This window comes from Chanos chanos, chromosome 9 (genome assembly GCF_902362185.1).
Source record: "Chanos chanos chromosome 9, fChaCha1.1, whole genome shotgun sequence".
In the NCBI taxonomy this organism is placed as follows: Eukaryota; Metazoa; Chordata; class Actinopteri; order Gonorynchiformes; family Chanidae; genus Chanos; species Chanos chanos.
Genome location: NC_044503.1, coordinates 21,495,583 through 21,516,043, shown reverse-complemented (window position 1 = coordinate 21,516,043; position 20,461 = coordinate 21,495,583). Strand labels below are relative to the sequence as shown.

At 41.3% G+C, this 20,461-nt stretch overlaps 1 protein-coding gene across 1 annotated transcript in view; it reads left to right on the top strand.

The window, feature by feature from the left end:
• Positions 1-20,461, top strand: part of astn2 (astrotactin 2) — a 324,099-nt gene that overhangs the window by 281,595 nt on the left and 22,043 nt on the right. The window contains exons 19-20 of the mRNA XM_030785297.1: positions 2,316-2,449; positions 3,047-3,195. Of these exons, the coding sequence (XP_030641157.1) occupies positions 2,316-2,449; positions 3,047-3,195 (283 nt within the window). The remainder of the gene's footprint in view (positions 1-2,315; positions 2,450-3,046; positions 3,196-20,461) is intronic.

Genomic DNA, 20,461 nt, shown 5'->3' with positions numbered 1-20,461 from the left:
CCATACTCTCTTTCTTTTGCTTTTTTCTTCCTTCATTGTTTGGCCAGTGTTTCACCACAGGGTTTGGGATTTCAATTATAAGCCATTCTCTCTCTCTCTCTCTCTCTCTCTCTCTCTCTCTCACTGTGCCAAATTTCTTTCAGGAAAGTTATACAGCAATGAATTGCAATATTTAGCATTCCATTCGTCCCCTCTCTAATAACTTTTCCTTCATCAAGGCTGTTTAAAGTAAGTTTCCTCCATGTAAAAAAAAAAAAAAAAAAAAAGGGTGGGGATTGTCTAGCAAGGGCCTGCTGATGCTATCAGTTAAGAGGGCTTCCCTCATTCATAAGCATCCGGTTTCCTCCGGCATCGCCCACTGGCCATTTGAAAGCTAGATCTGCATTGGGAGTATTTGTGGAAGACAGTTTCCATTGATGTCTGAAAGCAGGACTGTAGATGTTTAGGACATGTTAAATGTTTTGAAGGTGTAGATCTATGATATGCTGTGGTAAACAGCTGTAGTTCAATTTTATTTTTATGCTAATTTGTGAAAAAAAATCTAACATATCCTCACAAACTACATACCCTCACAGTATCAGTCTGTCATGACTCTGAACTTGTCATTAACAGTAGTTTATATCACTCACACAGTTTAGCCATGGGTAGCATTTTCCAGCACACACATGTTTAGCAGGAGATGCCAGTAAGTGTTGCTATGAAGATGTGGGTGAGGTTTAAGTGTTACCCTATTGGATCTTCACAAGTATCTTTACTCCCTATACCAGAAATAAGTATTTCTTATGAGTATTTGTAGAAATTAGGCTGTCTGCTGCAGTACTGTGGTCTATATGCACATATTCTGTTCACCATTTGAACCATATTATTCTCTTGGTTCTTACATAATGATGAGAAACATATATTTCACTACAAAATAAGCTTAAGGCTCTCTTCTGGAGGCTGGCCTGCATGCTTATATGTGCTTAGGAGGAAAAAAAAAACAAAAAACAAAAAAAAGGAAAACTTTGACTTAGCATTGTTTTATTTACCTGAGTCCTTTAGATTACTTCTTTGTCCAAGGTGTACACTGGAGACTTTTTTTTTTTTTCTTGTCTTTGCTCTTTCACAAGATTCAACTTACAACTGATTATCAAAGCTGCTGGATAATTGAATCAGCTGTGCTTGGTTAAGACCGGAACAAAACTGTTCAGGACATTGGGTTCTGTAAGCTTGCTGCAAAAACACTAGTTTGTATTCCAGCAAAGGATTACTGTGAATCAGAGCCCTGCTTCAAGTTGAAAGAGTACCCTTTAATAAAAAAAAAAAGCATAAACTGATTTGCTGTTGATTTGTTGTTGTTTTTGTTGTTGTTGTTGTATGCTGAATGCTCCCCAGCCTTGAGGCTACAGACATCCCAACCATGTCGGCACACTAACGCGTGAATTCACAGCTGTAGCTGTGTGTGTGTGTGTGTGTGTGTGTGTATGTGTACAACTGATACTGTATATCAAGTCTTTTGAAACTTTTTTAACCTGTGATATACCTTCAAAATTGTTCTCCGAAATACCTGCAGCGAAGGAATTAGAGCCTATTAAAAAGAACAAGAAAAAAAAAAGCATGAACATACTGTTATCCATAACGCCTTAGAGGGTAAATATGTTTTGTCCGAGCACAGGTTAAGTGCATTATGGCTTGAGGAAGGCTGAAGTCTTTTGGTCTGAGACATAATGCTATTTGTGATGAGTTTTTGTCCTGATATTGAGGTCTAAGGGCCTCCTAATATGTTTAGTGTGATATTCCATATGACACGCAGAGATCTTACGGGTTTACACGTCAGTCATTGTCATCAAAATATCAGCAGAAAGGGCTTTCGTGGTCTAAGCATAAAAGTATCTATGTGAATGGCCTAAAGGGATGAGATGATATGTTAGCTCAGGTAGTTATTTTTACCCCTATTTCACACCAGGGTGCATGACATTATGGTTCTGACATCACACCTGTACCTTCCATGGTCACAGGCAACTGCACATGCAACTGACCTTTTTCGAAACCTTTGCTAATTAGATTTTGACATGGCTGTGTCAGGACAGAGTCTGCTGAGACACTCTTAGGTGGGAAGGGGGGTTGGGGGGGTTCAGTGACACCACTGTATCCATCTGAGGAGCAAAAGCTGTGACATCTGTGAGTATATGGCAGCTATGAAGTTGGTTTTGTAGGTAGATATATCAGAGACAAGAGCACAGGTGACTCACTCTGCTTGAGCTTGAAGAGGGATTAGGGTAACAACCTGAGATAATTGACTTTCTCTCACCTGCTCTCTTTCATTCTTCCTTTAGGCCTTCAAGAGTGCAACAATGAGCTCATACTGGTGCACGGGGAAAGGCGACGTAATCGAGAACTGGTGCCGCTGTGACCTCAGCGCCTTTGGCAAGGACGGCCTGCCCAACTGTAGCCCCCTGCGCCAGCCGGTGTAAGTCACTGCCTCCCACAACCACCCCACCCCCATCCCCCACCCCCAACCCCCTACCATTGCGGGTTGTCCTAGACTCCCATCTCCACCACCATCACCTCTTCGAACCCATGGGAGACCTGACGACTCTGTAATTGCTGTCAGTCGGTTTCATCACCACCGCTAACCCCCACAGCTTATAGAGGAAAGCACTGGAACATTCTGTGCTTCCTCCCCCGTCTTTCGTACAGTCGTTAGACAAGAGAACTCCGAGTGACTTTTAGAACTTCACAGTGTTACTTTTTAAATGCGTGTTGCTTTTTGTTTTGGGTTTTTTTTTTTTACAATTAAGTGGTCTTTAGATCATTAAGTGATTATTTTTGGCAAGTAACAGTTGACACCACCAGGATTAATGGTTCTGTCATTCTGTGAGCTTGAGAAAGCACGATAGCTGGTACACTTTCCGTAAGAGGTGGAAATCCTAGAGTAAGGTCATAATCGTCTATATAAGTGTGAAATCTTGAAATATGATAATACTTAAGGTATATGGTTTTTTTTTTCTTTTTTTTTCTTTTTTTTTTGTTGTTGTTGTTGTTTTTTTTTTGGGGTTTTTTGCAGCCTACGACTGGCTCCTCACTTGGAACCTTCCAGCACTATGGTGGCCCTGGAATGGGTAGATGTAGAACCTCTCATTGGCTACAAAGTCTCTGACTATATCATCCAGCACAAGAGAGTGGAGGATCCTTCAGAGGCTGAAGTCTACACAGGTAGGCATTCACATAAGGGAGAAAAGTTGAAGACAGATAACTACACCCATGGCCCAGTTTCAAAGAAACACATTTTCATTCTCCTTAAGAGTGTTTCATGAATGAAGTCATATGTTTACTGTGCAGTTTGGTAATTGCATTTTTTTTTATTTTTTAATGAATAATTTGATCTGCAATCCTTGTTCTTATCCAAATGTTTTGTCGTAAAATTTATAGGTATATGTTTCCTGAATTACTTTAATGAATGATTTCACTGGTCCCTAGTCACAACAATTCTGTTATTTGCTGTTATTCTTAAGAAAAGGTCAATTCATTTAAGAGGAAACGCACTAATCTTACGGTCGTGACATAATTAGTAATCTAATTTCCCAAGTGCTGGGAAACGGCAGTTTCTGTCCAGTGCCTGAATGTGACACGGTCACGACGTCTGTGCCGAACCGAGCCTTTAAAAACACAGATAACTGATAGCCTCGCCTGTCAGGCTTCCCTGCCAAGACATTTTCAAAGAAAAAGGTTACACTAGACTGAGGAGGACAAGGAGGAAGGAGTGGAAATGAGTCAAGCAATTTGCAGAATCCATAATCGGCAATGACCCCCTGCGCCTAAGTCAAGACTTGATGAGTCAGAGCTCGGATGATAGGAATTTAATAATGAACAGAAAAAGAAGACTGGGGGGGGAGAGAAGGGGGGAAAATAGAAATGACCAGTTTTAGTCATCGAAGAGGTCGAGGGTGATATGTCTCTCCAGAAGGAGTTTTTGATGAGCAGAGCCAGTGCACAAAAGTGTCTCTTGGCATGGGGTGTGTCAGTCAGGACTGAAACGGAGGGGGGCATATGGTGGGTGACTCACACCTCTCTTTACCGTGTGCCTCATAAATTCCATTTAGTCCATGGCCAGAGGAAAAGTGAGAGATCCTTTCAACTTCCTCCAAGTGAAGAAGAGAAAAGAAAGAAAGAAAGAAAAAAGGAAAACTTGGACTTGACTGTCAGTCTTAAATCCTAAACTTTATTGGTATGGTGTGGTATGCTCCTCTCCTCAGTAGAAACTCACCAAGATGAGCAGACGGTACTTTTTTCATCTTTGATCATGAACTTTTCAAGATTTTAAGCCACCAACTATTGTATGATGCTTAATCAAGAACGTCCGGGCTCTCTGATTGAAACATTACTATCTGTAATATACCATAAAACACAAAGATCGAAAGGTGGATGTTTTATAGAGTATAGAATAAATGTGTTCATTGTTCTCTGAGAGGGGTATCAGCTGTGATGATGCAAAGTTGGACCAGGACAACCACAGGATTGAGGGAATAATGGGAGATTTATTTTAAGAAAAAATCAGCAATCCTTTGGAAACACACCGGCTTGGAGACACATGTCCCTGCCAGTAAAATCTAAGAAAGAGGTATTTAGTATCAGCGATGACAGATGTTGTGATACAGGCTGAAAACCAGGCTGAGAAATGCCATATAATTTCAGGACATTCCATCCCTTGAAATGCATATCTTGTGTAGTAATACTCCATTTGTCATAAAAGCAACGTCGAATTCCTGTGTGTCGACAAAATGGGGACAGCAGATTTTGAACTTGTGCCCCACCCGCTTTTCCTTGCCTCCCCATCCACCATAAACCAAGGTTGCCTGGTGGATTTTTAACAGCAGAGGAGACTTGGACTTTCTTGACGATCCAGGCGATCAAAAACTGAACTGTTAAAGAGACTGGCCCACACAGCAGTTTTGTGTAACTGTTGAGTGATTTGAGTGCACTGCAAAATAGAGTCAACTTTATATCTTAAACAGTTTATCTGAAATTTTGTGGTGTGTATTAGACTGTCCTGCAGCAGTCCACTCTCTGCTAAATGGCTTTTGCATTCACAGTGGACGGACTCCAAAACCCTGAGCACAGACTGAGTGCTTCAATAACAGATGCTTATTGCAGGTGATTCGAATTACAGAAACGGATTATTACGGCTATGAGACTGTTCATGTTTTGCAACAGTCAAGCTAGAAACTTGGAGTCAAAGACATGTATAAAATCTCTTCATTAGAATTTGAATTGAACCTTTTTTTCTTTTCTTTTTTTTTGACAGTTTGTTTGTTTGTTTTGAGGGGGGCTCCCTGCTTTAGCTAGCAAGTTAATTAAATACTCCTTGCATGTTTTACTGCTAACATTTGAAAATCTTTGGCATGAAGTGAAACGATATATCTACAGCGTTTAGAAGTTTAGATGCATCATAAACACAAGGTTGGGATATTGGAAAATCTCAGCTTTCTTTGGTCTGACATGATGATCTGCTGGGTGAGGTAGAAAGATACAGAGAAGCATTAATCTTGTCCTTTCCTCTTGTACACATTGTTAGGGACCCTCTGAATTCCCTGAAAAACTCCTACACCAGTAAACCACAATGAGGTGGTAATCATTCTAACCAATAACTACGTCTGTAATCTCGTGGCAAATTATTAATTTCTGTCTCAGTGTACTAATTCACTCAGAATATTCATTTCCTTACAATTGTCCCACTCCTCCCATTCTGCCCACACTGAGTAGAAAACAGACTCTTTTTTTTTTCTAAGAGTGCTTAAAGACATTTGATTCACGTGTGTATTTGTCACCCTGAGTCGATGACGAAGTCGATGGATAACTGATATGAGGCGATGAGGACAGAATTACTGATGTTGGGCAGACATATTTTGATGAGTGCTACACTTTAATGGCTCACATACTTTGTGGCTTGGCCCTTACAAAACTTTTTTTTTCTTCTTGCTGAGCAACTGGGGAAAACTAAACAATTATGTTTAAGTTTGAATTTGAATGATCACATATTGGTGACTGGCTTTCGGTAGTCAGTTCTGGAAAACAAACAAACAAACAAACAAAAAAAACCCTAATCTAGATCTTTAACATTGATAAACAAAAGATCCACAGAGCTTTTGCACAGAGCCTCAGTGATGTCATAGCATTGTATCATATCAAGTATTGAACTTCAGAATAAAAACAACATGTAATCTGCACCAGCCCTTAATAAACTACAGACGACAAAGACTCCACTTCTCCAAGACAGGCACACAAAAGCTTGCCTTGCCTTTGCAAAAGCTAACCTGGACAAAGAAGAAAGCTTTAGGTCATCCGACCACAGAATCGATGACCAAAAGCTTTCTTCTTTTCTGTCTTGGAGAAGTGGAGTCCTCCTTGGTCGGCGTCCACGGAGACCAGCCTTGTGCAGTGTCCGCTGGAGTGTCTGCCTTGAGATGCTGGTACCAGAATTCCTCAGATTCATCAGGATGGCCTTGGTGGTGATCCTTGGATTCTTCTTGGCCTCTCATACTGCCATTTATGCCAGTGCAGGGGTCACTTTTGGCTTCCTACCCTGCCCTTTGAGATTTTTCGCAGTGTGGAACTCTTTGTACTTTTAGATTATGCTCTGCACTGTGGCCACTGGCACCTGAAAACACTTGGATATGGTTTTACAGCCTTTACCCATCTTGTGAGCAACCACAATGTGTAACCGGAGGTCCTCACTAAGCTCTTTGGTTTTAGCCATGACTTGTAATTGACTGGTAACAAACTAGGGAACTACTGTATGAGCTGGTCTCAATTCATAGTTGATTAGAGTGCTCTAGAACATGATAGAAATGACCAGGACTATTTGGAATGTTATAGAAGCTTGCACTTTCTCAGAAATTAAAAATGATTTCAAGGGGTATCAACAATTTTGGACATGGCATTTTCAGCAAAAATGTGAGAAAGAAACATTGTTTGTCATTTCCAGCCAGACAAAACCTATTGCTCAAATAAAAACTCACTATAAATTCAAATTTGGCATGAGTATGAATTATTCACTGATATATAAGTATGAGTAAATAAATAAATAAATAAATAAATAATAATAATATATATATATATATATATATATGGACAGTTCAGTTGGTAACACCCCTGCATTTAGTGCACTCCAGTGCAGAGCATCATGGGTTTGAATTTCAGTGGAAAGGACAGGAAAGGAAACAAAAGTCTGATGTAAAGCACTCTGATTTGTCAGGTCAAGAGTGAGATGAAGCAAATCATCCAACGGCACTGATTGAATTGTTCTAAGGGAATCAGTGAAATTCAATATTCAGTTAATTTATCTTTTGTACAGCTTACCTTTAATACATTTATATGTTTTTATACCAACGGGAATATATACTATTGGTATTCTGGGCCCAGTTGTTCAAAAAGTTTAATCTGGATCAGAATGATCTGGATTTGGAAATCCCATGTTTTGCTATCCAGGATCAGGTAATCCATCTTATTTCAAGTTTTTCAAAGCAACGTTGGATTGGATCGCCCTGATCCAGATACAGACTTTTCAAGATTACCAAATCCGGATTGCCAGTGCTCTAAATGGGACTACATATCACAATGTTGGCTAGTAGCTATGTAAAGAACAACAGGTATAATATCCAGTGTGAGATCACTTTAAGCGTTTTTACTTGAGGAGACAGAAATTGTTTGAAACTAATTTAGCAATTGTTAGAAACTACTTGTGACTGGTTTATCTCTGATGACTGTGTCATTGTAATTAATATACAGTGATAAATGACAGCTAAAATTAAATATATTATTTTTGTTTGATACTGACAGCTGTTTGGGGGATTATTTTATGAGGCCAAAATACTTCATCTCCTAGGTTTGTTCCTGGATTATCTGCTTGTTTAATGTCTGGTGTACCTTCTGGGCTTATCCCAGGTTATCCGCTTGCTTTATCACGGGTTCGTTTACTGTAGTTTGTCTCTGGCACCTGCTAAGACCTCTAGATGGCATCCATAGTCAGTGTCACATCTTTCAGATAAACGGGCAGAGATGAGGCTCAGAACTGAGCTAATTAGCATTCGAGGATGTAAATCTTGTCTGAACTAACAGCAGATGATATTTTACATAGATGGTTCTAGATGAAACTGAGTTCTGAAAATGAGACTTGCAATAAACTTTTTTTTTTCCCTCCCACCATGAGACGTCTCCAGGTAGTGTTGTTCTATCAACAAAAACCAAAAAGGGTTTTATAGTTCGTAGTATATTATTCAGATATAAAAACATTTGGAATGTAGAGTCTGTATCAACATGAAGTTTTCTAGAAAATTGAGATTTCTCCCTTTGTTAAAAAAGAGAAAAGAAAAAAAAAAAAACAGCTGATGCATTGTCTGTGTCGGTAGGGTCTCCTGAGTACACTCATGCAAGATAAACAAGAGGGGAAAACAACATGAAAGAATGAAACATGAGTAAAATTATTCTAGTGTCAGTTTAGGTGAATGACACAAAGTACAAAAAAGCCCGCAATGGAGCTGGCGTAATAAAATAAGCATATGACAGACATGTGAAGCTCCTCGGGAGGGTGATGACATGACGTAATGGTGTATAAAGATGGCTCTGGAGATCAAAAGCCTTAAATTTAGCACTGTGACTTTTAAGCTCTCTTTATTAACATACTATGATGTAAAAATTTGTGTTAATTTGTTTTGTGAGACTGATTATCGTCAAACATGCAGTAGGGGCCATGCTAACACATTCTGGAGACACGAGCACGCTGCTTTTTCACAAATCCCTAATTAAGGACTCAGGGAAGGGGAAAAGGAGAAAAAAAAAGAAATGTCAGAGAGAGTGAGAGAGAGAGAGAGAGAGAGAGTCTATTTGCATCCCGCGGGTTTCCGAGACGACGCATGATGGAAGTCTCGGCAAAGTTGGACGCGGAGAGCGAGACGCCGTTCCCTGGCACTTGCTCTCTGTTTTCTCTGGCAACACCGCGGCCCCGGTGATGTCATCTCACAGCTCGGCTGTCAGACGCGCGCTGGCAACGGCCCTTTGATCTTCTTTATTTTCATCTCCGTTTCATCCCTCTGGCTCAACCCCCCTCCTGCCACCGCGCTTATCATGGATCAATCGCCGGCCGACACCCCCCAACCCCAGCCCCACACCACCCCATCTTTCGCCACTGTTAGTCCCATCCCTCACTCCAAGCGAGGGAAGAAATACAGGGGGGATCAGAGGTACCTAGGGTCGGTGGGGAGGTGTTATTGTCTTTTGTTTATGTAGCAATTGTATCCTTCCTCTTTTTGGTGGTGCCCCCCCGCGCCTTTCTCTGCCAAAGTCTCTCACAGTACAAGTGGTGTTCAGGGTGGGATTCAATTAAAACAAGATAAAGCACTTGTCCTTGAAGATGAGTTGGAGATAACGAATTGGAGTGGCACAGCTGACTTGATTTTGTTTGCTTAATTAAGGATGACCTCATCGCTAAAAATGGCTCCTGCTTCCCTGGGCGTCACGAGCCCCGGCCATCAGCAGATTGGAGAGCAGGCAGAACGCCAAGACTCACTCGTTTATTCACTGCCACACACGCAGCTCCTCTTGGGGGTAGTTCTCTCTCTCTTCTCTCTCTCTTTCTCTCTCTTCTCTCTCTCTCCGTCTTTGGCTATCTTTTTCTTTCGTTTATCTGCATACTAGCTTCAGAAATGCATCCACACACACACACACACACACACACACGTACACACACACACACACACACACACACACACACACACGCACACACACACTGATGTATGTGTACAGTAATACACACTGAGATGGGACAGATGTGTTTCTATATTATCGAGAATAATAGTAACCTGGGCACAGAGATCGACGGTATTCCCTGTTCATTTCAGCAGATAATCGGTTTAGCTTTCTGGCCAAAAATACCCAGAGAAGACATTTCTCTTGCTCAATCAGTGGATACGCTCACAATGTAAAATGAGAGGGTCTGGAGGTGCAAATCATGTATACAAGCTTGTGTCTTTGTCTTTGATGTTCTACCATTTCCAGGCTGTGACGTTAAGAGTTTCTTCCCTTGAAATAAGTGTTTATATCTTTTGTACAGTGTTAAGTATAACAAATCTGACTCTGAGATAATAATTGTTATTAATAAAGATCTGTTTGACAGCAAAAGATGTTACTGGAAAAATCCATTTTAGGCATACCAAAATAAGATATAGTGTAAGTATAGTTCGGGGGAGCTGTGTGTTTTGAGCCATCATGGTCATGACATCTTAAATGGAAAGACAGTGGAAAAGCTTGGCCCCCTTGAGTCTTTACACACACACACACACACACACACACACACACATACACGGCCGCATTGGGAATGCCTATGAACTCAAACAAAGACACTTTGACTCACCTACGTACAACATACATGAAGAGGACATGATATTTTAATCACAAATACACACAAACACACACACACACACACACGTATCCACAAATGCAGGTACACACACACACGCTCGCACATACTATTTGTGTGGTAAGAGACTGTCTATCTCATTCTGACGGAACGCTGCTCTACTTTGGTCCTGTTTTCCTCCATCTTTTACTCTGGCTGAAAAAAAAAGACTAGATTCTTTACCTTTATAATGATGTAATGCCTAAGAATTCAGTTTCACTGCCAGATGAGGTCACTGTTTCACATGATGCAGCTCTTGGTGACAGGTGACCCAAGACATCACTGAGCCACAACTTCCTTAGTTTAGTGGATCACTCAGATGATCCTGTGTGATGCCTGATAAGTTAACGTTGACTTTTATTAAAAAAAAAAAAAAAAAAAAAAGCAACCTCACAGCTCCTCAATAGATCCTACAGATTTATAGTATACATGGCTTTCTGCTGATTTTCTTTCTCTCCATCAAGCAACTGACAGAAAGAAAGCTGAAACTGATCTTTTTGGAGAGAGAAGAGCTATATGTTCTGTTTCTGTAGGGCACGGAGAGCACTGGGGAGTACAGGATCTTCAGTCAATGTGCAAAGAGAATCCTCTATGCAGACACAACCGATCTGTATCAGTTCCAGCTTGAGTACTCCTTGTTCCAGGTGCTACCCTCTATCTACGGGAATTAAGTGACTTTATGCCCGGGCTTGTTTTCTCAAGAGAGAGCCTTTAATCAATGTGTTTGTATCGAAAGCAACAGCTCAAATTTCCAGGCCAGGGACTGTAGCAGGCACTGAGACCCTGCTAATGAATTGAGTGATGTCAGATTAGCAAATGGACTTTTGAAATGCAGGGCTTTAAGCAGCTTGTTGGCTTGGGCTTGCTCTCTCTCTCTCTCTCTCTCTATTTATCTCTGTCTGTCTGTCTGTCTGTCTGTCTTGCTCTCTCTCTCTTTCTTTTTCTCACTGTCTCTGTTTCTCCGTCTCTCCTTCTCTCATTGTCCCTGTCTCTCTCTGTCACTCCCTCATCCTCTCTTTGTCTCTGTCTGTCTGTCTGTCTCTCTCTCCTTCTCTCAGTCTGTCTCTCTCTCTCTCTCTCTCTCTCTCTCTCTCTCTGCACCACACTGTGTTTCTGCCTAAGAGGGCACTGTGTACTTTTTGACTTTGTTGGACAGAGAAAGAGAGAGATGAGACAGAGTAGATGAGTAGAGAGTATCACTTTTTCAGAAGTTTCAAGCCTTTAAAGGCAGATTGTTTTTCATCGCTTTCTTCTTGCTAATTGCCAGATTTTTTGCCTTTTACCAATCTATCTTTTTGTTGGTCTCATGTATACATTGAGAGCATACAGAGGGAGAGAGAGAAAGAGAGAGAGAGAGAGAAGGAGACAGAGAAAGAGAGAGCGAGAGAGAGGGAGAGAGAGGGAAAAGAGAGATTGACAGACATGAAAGAGGAGGAAACATTGTTGGATCCAGATACTTTGTTCAGACTGAAATGAGCTTCACTGGTGTTCACCAGTAGGACCAGCAGTGAGATCAGTAGACTGAGTGACATCACAATGAGGTCAAACCATATGAAGTCAAGTAATGACTGAGGAAATTGCCCAGTCACAATGCTGTTCACTGAAACTGAAGGAGCTTAGGCTCTCCAGACCCAGAATACTTCACAGACAAGTTTTACAGCAGAGCTTGACTCAGAAGGATGACAGTGTCTGGATAGCGCAACTCTTGAAATAGCAGGAGATGACAGACCGTGTTTTTGACAAACATGAGATATGTTATTTGTCTCTGGCTTTCTGAAGTTATTTTGCAAGAGCTGAAATACATTTTCCACTATTATAATCATTCAAAATATATACTCTCAAAAACTTGTCTGTTTTCTAAATGTTTATTTATTTACTTACTTACTTACCTACTTTCTTACTCATTTGTAGGCATTTGAACTCTTTTGTTTATGAGAAAAGTGGCATAATATTTTTGTTCCAACAGGCTTGGTGCTAAAGTTGGTAGAATTGCATCTCTCTCTGTCTCTCTCTCTCTCTCTCTCTCTCTCTCTCTCTCTCTCTCTCTCTCTCTCTCTCTCTCTCTCTCTCTCTCCTGTGTGTGTGTTGTGAATTAGTCACGTAGACCAATGTTTCTCAACACCATTCTCAACGCCGCCGTTCTTTGCTTATTTATTGTTTCAGCTGCATCAGCTGACCAGCTAATTACCAGGCTGTTGATCATTTGCATCAGGTGTGTTAGTGCAAAACTGAGAACACAATGTACAGGTCAGTGGAGCCTTGAGCAATGAGTTGAGAAACACTTCAGTGAAAAGGCTGTTTTGAGAATGTAGAAGGTTCTTGAGAGCAAAATGATGTCTCTGAGGTTTTAGGGGGTGGGGTGGGGGGTGTTGGGGTGGGAGTTGGTCTTTGTTTTGTTTTTGGGGTTTTTCTTTCTTTCTTTTTTTTTTATCTTACCATGGTCTGATTATTTAAACAATCTTGCCAACCTTATGTAGGTTTAGGCTGCTGTTTGTTCCTGATGAATTGTTTTTGTTGTTGTTGTTTGTGTGCATGCGTGTAGGTTGTGTCTGAATGGAGAAGTTGCTGCTGTAATTTTACAGAGTTAAGAATGAGAACACTTCAGTCTTTGTCCATGTCTTGAGAAAACTCATGAGATGAAGCTTTGGAGTGAAGTGTAGTCTTAAACGTCAAACTGTGACATCTGAATAAGCTCTCTGGGAGGTTTCACAGTCAGCCGTGAGAACATTGAAAGTGTGACACAGGATCCAACAGGCAGCTGTACCAGTCGAATGGAAATATTTATCAGCTGCTACATAATCAATATATCACCCAGATCGCCACACATCCGTAAAAACAACGGCAAGGACTTCACCACATTAATATACAAAAAGAAGAACCTCATAGACACTGGTCAGTTCCTAACTTTTAACTAGCCAGACACGGTCTCAAATATTCAGTGGACGTTTGCCTGCTAGCTAGTTATAGCACTGAAGGTAAGCTAAGTCCTAATTTATGGTGGGTGACACCACACACGAGACAGATGGGTGCATTCAGTGATGCCGGTGAGAACAGTCCAGAGATCCACGGCCCCGGAGTAATTCAGGGCTCCCCAGACGCTCTGCTGTGTGAGTGTCGAGGCCTGTTTTTGCTGAGGCATTTGCTCCTTGAGCAAGTTACATGATGGATAACATTTAGGAAGTGCACCGGGGTCAAGAGATTACCCACCTCATACCCCCTCAAGCCCCAGAATCTGGCCTCCTTTTTATCATCGCGGCAGAAAACAAATGAGGACATTGTTGGCTCTCCCATGTAACATTAGGATGCAAAGGTATTCCTGGGGCTGAATTCCTGAGAATTGTTGGTTTATTTTAGAAGTCAAGGGGGGTAAATCGCATACCTTCATGTGCAGTACTTTCACTTATGGAATTCGCATTAATCCGCTGCTTAGACTCTCTCTCTCTCTCTGGTGAATTCACTGTTAAAGATCTGTTGGCTGTCAGTGAGCCAAATGGATTGAGAGCAACTCAACACCCTCAGAAAACCCTGTTTATCCATCAGTCTGTCTCTATACGTTTTGCGTTCCACCCCAAATATTGTTCCTTATCAATATTAATTTGATTGCATATCCAGAGGGCTCTGAACTGCAAATCTTCTCCTAGGTTCCCATGGCCTACGGTTCTCTTGTAGTTCCTGTTCAGCACCATTACCTTTACCTGGCTCCACGGACCGAAAACCCTCAGACCAAACTGTTTCCCTCAACCCAAGCCCCACTGCAAACACGCTGTCACTTCCTCTTCGGTCAACTTCTGCTCGAACACATCGACTTTTGCTTCTCGGGGTAGATATTACTCGCCAAAGAATCTCTGAACAAGTCAGGTTTCGATGATTTACTGAAAATGTAAAGTCCCCAGGCAAGATGGGAGCGATCCTGGTAGGCCTGCAGAAGGTCCAAACTCAGTTAAAAGTGTGGGAGGCTAAGCCACCTTCCACTGCCACCGTGGACGTCTGGACCTCTGGGGAGGGGACAGTTGTCATAGGGAAGTATGCCTAAAATGTGTACCGCTCATAATTTCAATGTTACCCAAGGATAAAGCTTCCGGTATCAAATTCCTACAGGTCCTCTCTTGGCTTTTATATAGATCAACACAATGTCTGGATTTTTGAACTTGGGCTGCACTCCTCTATAAGAGGCTGTATGCATACAATTTTTCAGCCTTATTTATGATTTTGTGTTACTGTTTAGAGAAAAAAAATGTGCGATCTACAGGGTACTTTGTATAAACAGTTTGACTTATTGCTGTCCCTAAGGAGTTTTAACAATTCAAAAAGTTATTTGTGACTAATGGCGTGGCATGTTTTGTCCAGACAAGGATTATTTCCAAAAGCGGTGGCATCTGTTTGCTTTTATTGTAAGCATTTCTGAGTGTGTCATAGTTGTGTTTTTTTTTTTTTTTTTCCAAACTCAAACTGATCTGAAATAAGTCTTAAACCAACAGATGTCCGTATGCTGCATTCATGACAAGCCTCTGGAGAACCCCCGGCTTAACTTATTAGGGCATAATCAAAAGAAACTCGTAATTGTGCAGGGTGGGGGAAGAGGGAGGGGGTTCAAACTAAGTGCAAATGTTATGTGTGCTCAGAAATTCTGCTTTTGTTTTTCAAATATGTCGTAGTGACAAAACAGGTGAATGAATCTCTCTGCTCGTTCTGTCAGCGAATCTTTCTAATAGGAGTACAGGGTTTGCTCAGTATTCATTTACTGGTGGTAAATGAAGTCAGAGAGTATGTCAAGTATAGAGATACCCAGTGAAATCTGATTTCCCTGACAACATGTCGATCAGTCGAAGCCTGATGGGAACTGCGGCTGTGCATTCTGATAAGAGGTCATGGACATGGACATAATTCTAAATGCCCCACTTCACATTTTAATGAGTGGATTCTCTATCATAGTAAGCACTCTACCCACATTCAGGAGGTTGAATCAGTCAATATTTGGGAACCCCACCAATTAAACCTTAAAAGTGTGGAGATATTCCTAAACACCTTCAATTCTGAACTTTCATGGTGCTCCCAATAAAATGTAAAAAACCAAAAAAAATAACAAAAAAAAAAAAAAAACAGCAGTCGTTGGAGCGATGAGGACCGCAGTCTGTTTCCTCCACTGTACGTGCAAGAGAAACGTATAAGTCAACAGAGATCCCCAGAGTCCAGAAGACTATAGAATAACATGTTTCCATATGAGGAGGCCAACAGGGGAGAAATGAGGTAAAGAGATGGAAGTGGTTCCAGCCTCCTCCCTCCTTCTCCTCTCTCTCCTCTCTCTCTTTTTCCCCGCCGATGATGATTTGTTCCCTCTCTGCTTACTCTACACAAGAGGTCACCTAACATCAACCATGAGGTTTTAATAGCTGTACAGACTCCGGATCACGCAATGTGCCTTTCTCCGGTAATAGAGTTGCAGGGCTAATTCTTGCCAGCTGCATGCGGTTCTCATTCACACTGACAGCGAGCTTGACAGCTACCAGGCGACCACGCAGGAACCCGCAAAGCAGACCTCAGGTGCTCGCTCGTGACTTGAAGGTCATTACTCTTCAGACAAACCTCAGCGTCATAACAGGATATTTGGTATTTCACGTCCTTAGCTTCACTGAATTACTGTACCTTTATTTTCCTATTCCACAGAACAACCAGGGTTAAACTCACAGTATGTGTTTGAAAACACTTAAAGGTTTTGCTCTGGTGCAAAATAAACCTGAAGTGCCAATGGCACACACATCAGTATCTAAAAGATTTTTTTGTTTCTCCTCTTACCAATTTCAGTAAGGCTTTAAAATTGCTTTAAGAGAACTCAGCAAGCTCGTTTACATCTCTCTAATTAAAGCATGTTTAGTACAATACATGACAACATGTGACATCACCACGGCAATGCAGGCAAGGTGTCACAGATGAATCAGTAATCAGTAATCGGTAATCCATAATCCATAATCTGTGTTTCAAGGGCAGATTTTCAAGAAAATCTGAGCTTTACACAGAGCGTAGACTCTAAATTTAAGGCCTTTACTGCACAAGTAAAGAGGACACAAAATCCAAAATCCTCACTGAGGAAGAGAAACACTCATTCTTCCTCACAGCCAAGACCCCAGCACCCGAGCTGACACAGAATCATTGATTGGGTTTTAAAAACAGCTCCCCTCACATCCATCCTCACCTCTCTCCCCCTGTCTCTCACTGTAGTCATTATTATTAAAGAACAAGGCAGAGGAGACTACAGTCTTTCAGTGTGTAATCCGAAAGGCAGGCAAAAGATATAGTCTGCCTCCGTTATGCCGCGAATGAAACAAAGCCAGAGAGACAGATAGAAGACTGTGTGTGCTATGTATGGTTCTCTCTCTCTCTCTCTCTCTCTCTCTCTCTCTCTCTCTCTCTCTCTCTCTCTCTGTCTCTCATGCAGCAAGCTTTGGCAAAGTGGAGGTGTTACCTAAAATGGGGTTATATGAGGTAAACCTTGGCCTCTGCCAAGCCTCAACAGACCCTCTGCCAGGCACAACCAGGGTAGAGTGAAGGGGGCCCAGAGGGAGGGGCCAGAGTAGGGTGAAGGGGGCCCCAGACAGAAGGAGGAGGGGAGGCAGATACAGACAGGTTGAGGAGGGGGTTAGTGGTGAGAGGACCAGCAGAGGGTCTTGTGGTTTCTCTGGTTCTGATAGAGTGGGTAATTTGATGATTGGTAACTGAGACAGAACAATTAATCATGGTTTATTACAAACTCCACATAAGGATCAGCAAAGTGGAGGTCCTGATAGTGTTAGAATCTTTTGAAGAGATGATTATCATTAAGCAGCTTTTACTACACATGTATAGCACTTTGTTTAACAAAAAAAAAAAAAAATGCAAAGTTAGAGTCCTTGTTTATAAAACATTCTTATGCAGAGATTTGACGGTAAACTGTCTATATGTAGTATGTGTAAACTGTTTACACAAATGTTTTGATTTATTATCCATTCTATGACTTTACAATGAGGTTTATGGACATTTATGAGCGACTGCTGCAGACTCACTCCTGTACGTTCTCATAGTTTGTGAACTGATCAACTTACAGAGATGTTTATAAGACTCAAGTCCTTAAGACTCCTTACTGTGACTCACCAAAGAGTCAGAGTAAGGGCATTTCATAGTTCAGTAAAGAATAGTTCATAGTTCAGAAGCATTCGAAGATGAAGAAGAAGAAGAAGAAGAAGAAGAAGAAGAAGAAGAAGAAGAAGAAGAAGAAGAAGCTTCCTGCATTGACACTGTTTAGCAGAATCTCCACAAACAAAGCACATGAACTGACGTAGCCCTGTTAAATTCTTTACGCTGTAGTTTGGTGTGAGTGTGGGTGCTAGAGCACACACAGTATGATCACTGTAGCGTCATAGTGACAATAGGTATATTTACAACCACATAACAATGCCAATGACTTTACACAAAGATGTGCAAACTTTTTGGGTTTTTTTCTTTCTTTCTTTTTGTTTGCTATATCATCACAGAGAAAGGGAAATTAAAAAAAAAGAAAATCCTGTAAAGGTCATGCCATGAAGGGCTCTTTCCGCTGTAATTTTCTTTTGTCCGTGAGAACTGGGGAGGTGGGGGGGTGGCAGGAGGATTCTGAAAGTGTAAAAGGACACAGCAGAAGCGGGGCAAGGCCCATCGTGTATGCATCAGGAGCTGACCTTTGTTCAGGTGTGAGGGGAGGATTCACCTCTGAGATCTGTGATGTGCGGGCCCTCGCCATCTGGAACAAGGCATGTGCCAAATCAGCTGATGATGCTAACCTCATGCGAAGAGGCTCGTGTATGCAAACAGCGTTTTCATGCACGCAGAAAAATCAACGCATCTTTAAAGGAATGAAATATTAATGAAGGTTTGCTCCGTCCCTCTGGGTTTTGCCATGTGCAGTGAAACGCAAATGATGAGGTGGATACTGAGTGCTCTTGACCGGTGCAGCTCTCGTGAGGTTTGCTTTTCTTTCTTTCTTTCTTTCTTTCTTTCTTTCTTTTTTAAGATGTTTGCATGGAGTCCAGTTTTCATATGCATGAGAAAGAAAATTTTGAGTTTCATTTACACAGTAATAATTCAGTTGCATTTCAACCATCAGCCATCAGCCGCATCACATTGAGTATTGGATTGACTTTAGTTGGGATTGGATGGGGTTAGCTTATTTACTCTTACTGTAAATTTGGATTACCCAGTAACTTGTGGTCTAATAAACCTCACCTTGGCACCAATATCTCAAGTGACCAGCGTTGCCAGATGTAGGATAATTATCGTGTTTGTACAATAATTTTGCCCTCTGCACAATGTATGATCAATAAAGCCAAAAGTCCCATGATGTATGATAATTTGATCATTTAGTGACACTTAGTATTAGTGACTGTAATCAGTCAAGGCTATCTCATTTTAATTCATTTCCCGACACGATCGGGATAGTAAAATATGGATCCTACGTCTGTGTTTACGCATCTCTTCTCACACTCTCCAGCCAGTCATTCTTGTTGTGATGATGAGCATGACTGCACTTACTATTATAAACTTTAGTTTAACAGCTATGCTTTTGTTTTCAGTGTTTAGGCATATTATTAGAGTGAGTCCTGAAAGACCACCCCCTTCCACACATCATAGAACTATGTCAGCATTTTTAATTCTGTTTTTTTTTTTTAAACAATGTGGCTAGATTTGTAGGCGGTGTCAAAAAGTCGTTCGTCTCAATAAATACGTGTTTTCTGAAATTACACATTTACGCCTATTTGTTCTCTTGGTTATGACTCGCGTACGATAATTTTCCTCAAAATACGATAATACTAAGCCTCTGGTACGATATTTTAACATGTCCCATCTGGCAACGCTGCAACTGACTGACACTGCCACGCATGCCACAGGTAGAACCAGGGACTCATTTTCCTCCAGTCTTATCCTCCAGTCTTATCCTCCAGTCTTATCCTCCAGTCATTCCCACAGTCTTATTTGCACCGTACTGTCAAACACTGTAACACGCTTGGAAGACAGCATCATTTTCTTAACTGTCCACGCAGCTGTTAGGAACCTGACCTACTCAGTCACTCAGTAAATATGGCCAGCGGTGCTCCCATAGAATTTCATTCACTAGTGTGCTACCCCTGGGTTTCAAACATTTGCTCTTGATTAATTACCTTATTCATTTTTAGAGCTGATAAGTGTTTGTGATCCAGATCAGGTCTAAGGTGTCTTGAATCGCTATGGTGTTTCTTGTCTTTATGCTGTACCATTGCTCTCTGCTTAGCTCTAGAATATAACTGGGTACTTGTGAATTCGTGTGTGTCCGTTTCACATGTTTTTGAACAGGGAATTCAAATCTGCTGACTTATTTAACTTTCTTTTCCCCTTCTCTCCTGCATTTTTGGATTACGTGATAATTACAAGCAATCCCCTCATCGGACTCCCACGGGTTATCCTCTCTCTCAGTCACGGACTTGACTCTAGATTTATTCTGATTATCAAAACATACAGAGATATTATTTCAATCCAAACCGTATCCAGAAATATAAAACCTCAGAACATTTTCTTCCTCTATTTTCTGTCCCTTTCTCTCCTTCTCTCTCTCTCTCTCTCTCTCTCTCTCTCTCTCTCTCTGTCTCTCTCCCTCCCTCTCTCTCTCTCCTACACAACCTTTTCGCTCTCCTCTCTGTTTTGGACAGTCTCTCTACTCCAGGCTGTCAGCAGGCAGCCAAGTTCTAGTGCTGTGGATGCATTCCTTGCATAGTTGAGTCAATAAGAGAGAAAGGAAGATGAGAAGTGAGCTGTACTCTATCAATATTCAATCTGAAGCACCTTTGGCACCTCATGTCAATACCAGTCACATGTGGAGGGGAGACTGCAGAAATCCTAACACGCATCCAGTTTTGCCTCAGCATCGGAACAATAACAGCACAAAAGCAAAAACCACAGTTACTAGATGAATAAAATGAAATAAATAAATAAAAATAACAGCTATAAAAGTGCTTCTCTAATCATTCTTAACAAGAGGGCTAAAAGCTT